The sequence below is a fragment of the Thunnus maccoyii genome, chromosome 8 (assembly GCF_910596095.1).
Source record: "Thunnus maccoyii chromosome 8, fThuMac1.1, whole genome shotgun sequence".
NCBI lineage: Eukaryota > Metazoa > Chordata > Actinopteri > Scombriformes > Scombridae > Thunnus > Thunnus maccoyii.
Window position 1 is genome coordinate 3,053,337 of NC_056540.1, and position 8,116 is coordinate 3,061,452.

General features: G+C 38.9%; 1 protein-coding gene across 1 annotated transcript; it reads left to right on the top strand.

The window, feature by feature from the left end:
• The first annotated feature begins 1,064 nt into the window (after positions 1-1,064).
• Positions 1,065-7,332, top strand: c8h4orf47 (chromosome 8 C4orf47 homolog). The gene is made up of 7 exons (XM_042419475.1): positions 1,065-1,165; positions 1,349-1,568; positions 1,695-1,832; positions 2,094-2,169; positions 5,920-6,105; positions 6,242-6,405; positions 6,972-7,332. The coding sequence occupies exons 1-7, from the start codon at positions 1,066-1,068 to the stop codon at positions 7,024-7,026; spliced, it is 939 nt and encodes a 312-aa protein (XP_042275409.1). The 5' UTR covers position 1,065; the 3' UTR covers positions 7,027-7,332.
• Positions 7,333-8,116: the final 784 nt, after the last annotated feature.

Sequence of the window (8,116 nt, forward strand, 5' to 3'; positions counted from 1 at the left end):
CCAGTAATTCGAGCACTCGCTTAGCACAGTTTATTTACTTCCCCTTCACCATGGTAACCGAACTGTATACATAGACAGAGACTGTGCAGAGATAGGTAGATAGATAGATAGATAGATAGATAGATAGATAGATAGATAGATAGATAGATAGATGGATAGATAGATAGATAGATAGATAGATAGATAGATAGATAGATAGATAGATAGATAGATAGATAGATCTCTAATGACACTGATATCCAATAGGACAGCCGAATAGTCCAACACATAGAAACCAGGTATGTATGTCTGTGTGTTGATGGTGTTTTTCTGTTGGATCATACAGCACACTGATCAACCAGTTTATTAGCTTATATTTGATTAAATCCTCATGATTCCTGAGGTCATAATAAGTGGTGGGGTTGCATTGGACTGCATTATATCAAAAGTGTTACTTTTCTTTTTACTTTTAATTGTCCTTGTCATGCATGCAAATTGGGGTGTAAAAAACCTTTCAAGATAATTCCAACACAATCCCCAGTACTGAGTTAGGACACAAAATACCATAATCTAACCTATCCTTTTACTTGCATGAATATGTGTTTGGCCTCTTGGAGGCAGCATAACAAGCTGTTAACACACCGCGGCCATACATTATCTTGAACTTATGTTAGTTGTTTGCAAACAGTCTCCTACTCACACATCCAGCAGATGCAGAGCAACATTATCATTCATTTGGAGTTATGATTGTCTTCACCTGGTGAATCTAAGTGCAATATTCATTCTCTTTCTTGCTCTGTTTTGCTCTCTACCAACTCCTGGAAAAATATCTGTGTCTGTCTGCCATTTGGTGCTGAGCAGGTAGTGTGCCGTGGGTCTTTTGTTTTTTTCACTGAAAACAGCTGTCTGATGCTGCTGGAAACAAAGCTGATGAGAGCCGTAGGAGTGAATCAAAACAATTAAGGGCCATAAAACTAAAACGATGAGCTGAGAAAGCTGGTTTTGTAACAATGTCCAGCTGTCTCCATAGTATTACGTGAGTGTTATAGGAGTGTGTATGTGTGTGTGTGTTTCCAGTGGGTAAAGATGCCATTAGATGAGGGGAAGAGTGACATGGAGCGTCTGGGTGTCTTCAAAGAGATGAGCTACATCTCTATAGGAGACAAGTACACCCCACCCACCAACCGTAAGCATCTTATCAGCTTATTTATCTGCCTGTTTACCTGTAAATTACATGCCAACTTTATTAACTGTCTTTAAAGTAAAATCTCATGAATGCAAACATCAGCTTTTAGCTTGAGATGATTGACAATATAAGTAACATGTCTATACAGTATGTAAGTGTGTCGTCTCTTCCTTCCAAATCCAGGTCCATTCAATGAGTCTGCCTATCGTAACCGGCAGATTCAGGCAGGCATCGCTAAACAGCGCTGTGCACTGCAGAGCGGCTTTTTCGACAAGTCATTTAAACGGATATTTGAATGCGAGGCACTGAGTGACCCGGTGAGACTTGCCCAACAGAACCGCATCCAGCAGACCAAGAAGAACCTGGGGAAGGCCTTCCTACCCTGTAATGGGATCAAGAAGACGTAAAAAAAAGCACACAGAGACAACACACACATAATACACAAAAATACTGTCACTTTAAGTGACATAAAATGTATTTATTGTGGTATTTCGCATGCTTCATGCTTTCCTTGTCTGTTTGCCTTCAGCTGTGGTTCAGGTAGTTACTACGGGACTCTATCAGGACCACTTGAAGCCATGAGTCCTCAGTCAGTTGCTCAGAAGGTTCATCGCTCACCTGGACGCAACATCGTCACTTCACCTCCCAAGAAAGGCAGTGGTTACAGGTTCACGGCAAGCACTCTTTCTAAAGCGGTTCATCACCATTCAACAAGCATATTTTAGACTCATTTTGTCTCTGGAATAATTACAATACTAGAGAGTGAAAATGCATTTTTACAAAAGGTGTAGCCTAAGCAACATATTTGCATAATTGAAGCTTATGCTTGTGTTGAATTATCTAACCCCTGTTTTAGGATGGTTTCCAATGACTAGTGATGAATGTTTATTTTGTGCATCTGAAGTAAGTAACATGTTATCTCCGGCAGCTATCCTAATGTAACACTGTCCAGAGTGGAGTTGTATGCCTCAGACCCCTACGACAGAGCCAAAGAAGCACTGAAGGTAATGCTTAAAGGGAAAGTTCTGTATTTTTCAACCTGGACCATATTTTCTTTGTGTCTAAGTGACTAATGGGGACAACAATTTTTGAAATTGGTCCATTATTGAACAAGAGCACTGCAGTCAGCAGCCATGTACTTGTTCCTGACATGGGTGCTGTGATGTAATCTGATGGGGCAATAGCGCCCCATCAATCTACGTCCACTAAAAGTGCTTGTTTTTGCCACTAACAGGCTCAGATTGTTATAATAAGTGTCTGACAACATTATGGAAAGGACCGTAAAGAGAAATAAGACGTTTTTCTTTACCTTTCGCTTGATCCTGTCTGTTACTGTGTCTCACCAAGTCTCAATCAAGAAGTCTAGTTCTTAAATCTCGTGAGAGTTGAGTTGTTGTTAAAATCAGCTAAATATTCAGCCATGACATGACAAGAGGAGTTTGTTGTGGTAGCGTACAGAAAGCATAGCTTAATGTTATCTAAAATATTTTCAAGGTCATGGCTGAATACTTAGCTGATTGCCGCTATTGCCCCGTCAGATTACATTGCAGCCTGTTTCGCAGCGCTCTCACTCAATACTGGACCAATTTCAAAAATTGTTGTTCTCATTAGTCACTTGGACACAAAAAGATGGAAATATATGGTCCAGGTTGAAAAATACCAGGGAATACAAGTTTCCCTTTTAAAAAAAACTCTGGATTATTAACGTGGGTCTTGTTTTATCTAGTTTTGGCCATCATTCCTTTCAGTTAAGGTCACAGTGGACTCACCAGAGTAATTGTTGAGATCTGAGGATACGGTGATGTCACTACAGCCAGATGTGGCGGGAAACACGTGCAGTCAGACAATCAGACAGGTTGTAAACAAACAAACAGTTCATCCAGATTATGTAAAACACTTTATTTGAAGGGAAAACTGGCAGTGAACACACCTGAAATGGTGCTAATAACTGTTCATTGCCAGTAGTAGAAGGAGTATTTACTAGGATCATTTACTTGAAGTAGAAATTCCACAATATATAAATAGCCTACTCCATTACAAGTAAAAGTACTGCTTCCAAAATGTAGGACAAATGTGAAAACAGTTAAATTGATTTAGTCTTGTGTTTTGGAGTTTCACAGCTTTTATGTGTAACATACGAACACAAGGCTAAATCAATTTAACTGATTTCACTATTGTTAAATCTGCTGTTAAATCTAGATAAAATTGAATCTACTGGGTGGATGTGGTCACTGCAGTCCACGCAAGGCAGGTCCATTCGCTGAAGAACAGAAGAGCATGTAATCCGTGTGCATGGATTGTGAATCCAAGGGCACAGTTTAGAAATCCATTTGAACGGATTTACACATTTTCTCATAAAAAGCCATTAAAATACAGGTTATAATCTATAAAAGCTAAACTTTTAAATAAAAATTAAGCTAGTGCAGTGGCTAGACATCTTTTCTGGGCTCTTCTGTTATCAGCAACTTTACTGACATTAACTTCCCAAAAAGAAAAAAAAAAGGAAAGTAAACGCCTCTACTACATTAAATCAATTTTACTTTTATAAATCTCCATTGAATCCTCATGTTTCAATTGCATTCTGAGTGACGTGCAGACAACAGAGTGACCAGAAAAAAAGGCAGAGCATCAATAGTGAGCCTCCATTCACGCCCACGAAATATGACAGCCACAGTAGCTTTGAAAATAGTGTTTTTCAAAGATGACTGACAATCACAATTACACAGAGTTGAGGTAATAGATCTATTAAGGTTAATTTGCCACAATTTTAAGCCAGAAGAATATACTAGCAAACAATATATAATAAGTTAGTCTAACATTAATTCTTGCATTTCATACACATTTTCACAGCCTGCCAGATGTCCTCAGTACGAGCAGGTCACTATTATTTTAACATTCATAGCTGGGTATTGTTTGTATCTAATGAATTAATGATGTAACTAGGCCTGCTGTATGGTGATGGTGATGTAAATGGCTAGTTTTTAGTTTTTGCTTTAATTTCAAACTTGGTTTCGTTGCCCCTCTATCCCCTCTCACCTCTCCCCTTAGAGGCAGGACATTGATTTAGGATGTCCCTCTACCTCCTTTATGTATCTATGTGTCTTGTCTATATGTGTATGCCTCCCCGGTGTTAATCTGTTTTTACCAACAGTCTTTGTCCTGTCTTACTAACATCCCACTTATTGTCGGTACCTTGCTGTGGTGAGTGGGCTTCATACCAAATCAGGCCTCAAGTTGTGTATCTTGTCTCAAATGTTGAAACTTAAAAACAATTATATTCTCCCTCAAATCTGTGTACACAAATTCATAGTATTACATTCACGTTTCTTAAAGGGAACAACGTAAAACAACAAATTCATAAGTTATTGACATCGTATCAGGATACAACAGAGGAGAAAAACTTTATTGTCTGTACAAATGGCAACTTTTAATGCAAATCTGTCTTCAGGCTTCTCTGTCCAGCCTGTTTTCAGTCAGTCAGGTTACAGATGCCCAGCACAGCCTTGGGGGATGGAATGACTTGAAAATAGATTTCATAATAACCTCAGATAATGCATTATGATTTTGTGACAACATATCCATAAACAGTAATCATGGACTTGATGGACTTGGACAAATGAATTATCAATATATTGCATGTAATGTTAATCAATGAAAGACTGAAGATCTTTAGTGGGGGGCACACCCTTTATGGAAAAAGCAGATATGGTAGAGATAGTAATTTATTCCTATAAAAGATACAAGATGTGTGCATAGTTTATGTGAATAGTTTAAACCCCCCAGCTAGTCTCTATCAAAATCAATGACCTTTACAGCATTGGAAAACCTGTACTTCATGAGTGGTAAGATTGACACACACTGAGTTACATCCCGTCAGTTTGTGTCATGACAATAAGTTAACATTACTAAAGGCCTTTGAACTGACTGCATTCCACAGTTAGGAAATAGCACACAAGCTAGCTAATTCTTGTCTCACTTGTGGTCTAATAAACAGTTAACCTATCAAATTTAGTGCCCCATATTGTTATTTTCCAAACTACACATAATACAGCCTCTATGTTTGACTCAAACTGTTAACTCATAGTCCTTCAGAATGAATGTTTCCCATTACTAAACACCAGAAACCCACTGAACATACAGTTAGGAAATACCATGCTAGCTAGCTAATTCTTGTCCCATTTGTGGTCTGATAAATAGTAAATTCATCAAATTCAGTGTCCTATATCACTGTTCCATCAAGGCTTTCATCATATGGATGTGGGCATGGTTTCATCAAAAATTGGGTTGGAAAAACGATAGACGCATCCTGGCGGGGTTTAATTAGCTACTACACATAGCATTTTCACATCCAGACTGTGGATGTTGGCATGCCCATAAACAGCCGTCTGCTCTGTAGCCTTGGTTGCTAAGGTTCTTCCATGTGTTGGTTGTGTTGTGTTTGCGAATGCACTGGTTGAACGACGAAGGAGAAGAAAGAAGAGGAATAAGTGGTTGCTGGTGGTGGCTAACCGTTTTGTGTTGTGAAAAGTTTGACAACCCACATTTTGACAAATGGGGGATCATATTTATTTAGCACAAGAAAAATCAAGGAGGCCACCGCAGGTTCTTCTGCGCACTTGGAAAGGGAGGGATGAGGGGAGGGGTATTCAGTTGGTTGCAATCTACAAGGTCACCACTAGATGCCACTAAATCCTACACACTCGTCCTTTAAACTAACTTCCTTAAAATGTGTACTGTGTATATGTGCGATACAGAAGGAGGCAGCGATCCATCGCTCTAAGTTTAGGGACGGCCCCTTCAAGCTCAACCTCCATCCCAGAGACTATTTCCAGGGCAACCCATACCACAGTGACAAGCCACTCGCACCAGCACATAAGCCCCTCCCACCCGCACAGAAAGTCTCCCCTGCTCCCTTCAAGCCCTCGTCCCCCAGTAAACAGGTCAGTATCTCTGTCTGCTTTTCTCAGTCAGAATAAGAGTGAAACATCGAACTACTTTTTATTACAAATCAGATACTACCCAATCAGTGTCACCCACCTGTGATATGACTGTTTATGTGAATTTCTCTTGTGTTAGATTGGAGGAATGAAAGCAGGGACATTTGACAGGTATCCCTCACATTCTGCTGATCCATACGTCCTTCGCCGTTCCAGACCGACCAATCATGAACCAATCTTCCGTCCTGCACCTGGTCCTAAGAGCACACCTGTCAAGAGTATCATCACTGTCAATGTTAACAGGTTTGATCCCTGATTCTCTTTAAGCACCTACCCTCTCTGTGCTCTCACATAGGGGGCTTTCAAGTGAGACAAACCACCCAAAAAAAAGTTAAAGGATTAATTAAAGGAAGCATGGTAGGTTAGGGTGAAAAGTTGAAGTAGTAGGACACAGGAAGTTCCTCCTTTTTAACCTGCATTAACTTTTTAGGCCACTTGGGTTCAGCAGAACCAAACTGTAAACACAACACTGACATGCTGAGAAGTTCCAGAGGTCTGACTTCAATTTGTCAGATACAACAAACAGGTATTTGCTTTTTAAATGAGAACAAAAAATACATAAAAAGGAAATTCTGGAAAATTAGTTCATCCAATCTTAATACGTTGACTTTGAATTAACCTTGACATTTTCAAAATATTATTAGATCAATGCAAAATTTGATATCATATTTTATTTCAGCTGCACATCACCCTGAGGAGAGCTGTAATTAAAGTTGACAGCTTTCGCAAGAACAAGAGTCAAAAACAAAATGTATTTTTTGAGCTAATTTTCTAATGTGTTCTTTCTTGTTGTTTTCCTGTTGTTTCAGGAGTGTACATTCTGCAAACTACACTTCAACCATCCCAGCTGTGATGACCTTCTGACTACATTACCCATACTGCACCAACATTGGCTAACTTTTCTTTTTACCCGCTGTATAAGTTATTTTACTGCATTTGTTTTACCACCTGAGTGCTTTAAAAAGTTTGTATTCCAACATGAAGACGATACAGCTTTTAGCAGTGGATTGATTTATGTCTCTGATTACTTTTCTCTTTATAGCATATCTTTGCGTCATGTTCAGGATGTCACACATATGGTAACAAACGAGAGCTCAATAAAGTTGAGAAGAGTTACTTTAGTCTTCAGCTCTGTAACAAGATGTTTTTTTACTATGAATGGAAATATTACTCTTGATGAAGAGTACAGCAGTATGTGTGTGTGATGTTTGTTATGGACTATTGAAAGGAACTAGATGATTTCCATGCAGCAGTATTAACTCCTATGTATTCAGGGTCCTCCAATTTATGGTCTGGAAAAAACGCAAGGAAAAATACAAGATTTCTCAATAACCAGTTAACTTGAACTTACAAATTATGTATTAACATGAAACAATAAACATGAGCCAAGGTGAAAACGGATAGCATAATATATCTGTTTACATTGGAAGTCAGTAGTACAGACATCACAATCTCCATTGCAAATGTAAGAGATTCTGCACATGAGAAATGTTGACAGTGACCTCTACTGGGCAGGTTTTTAACATCAACTTAACTGGCCCTTATTAAAACGAATGGAGCAAGACTACATTTATGCAACTCACCATATTTAGGTGTGTACCCTAATGTTTCATATTGGGAGTATAAAGCTTGTTAACTGAACACACACACACAGTAGTCTCTAAGTAAAGCAACACGGAGGAGCACAAAGTAATGAGCAAACTATTCCCACACAGAGACTGTAGCTGAAATTTGACACTAAATGCAACAGAAATTGGTTACTTATTTTCTGGTCTCACATTCATATTTTGCAGGATTAATACAATCAGGAAAGACATTAAATGCCGCATGAAATATTCCACTGGTAGGGTAACTGGAACTTGGCTACTTCATACTGTAACTAAATCACACTGTGTAAAGCAGGCCTTTGCTAGTTACCTCTCAGGTGCGATTGGCTCATTAGCTTAGTGACTTC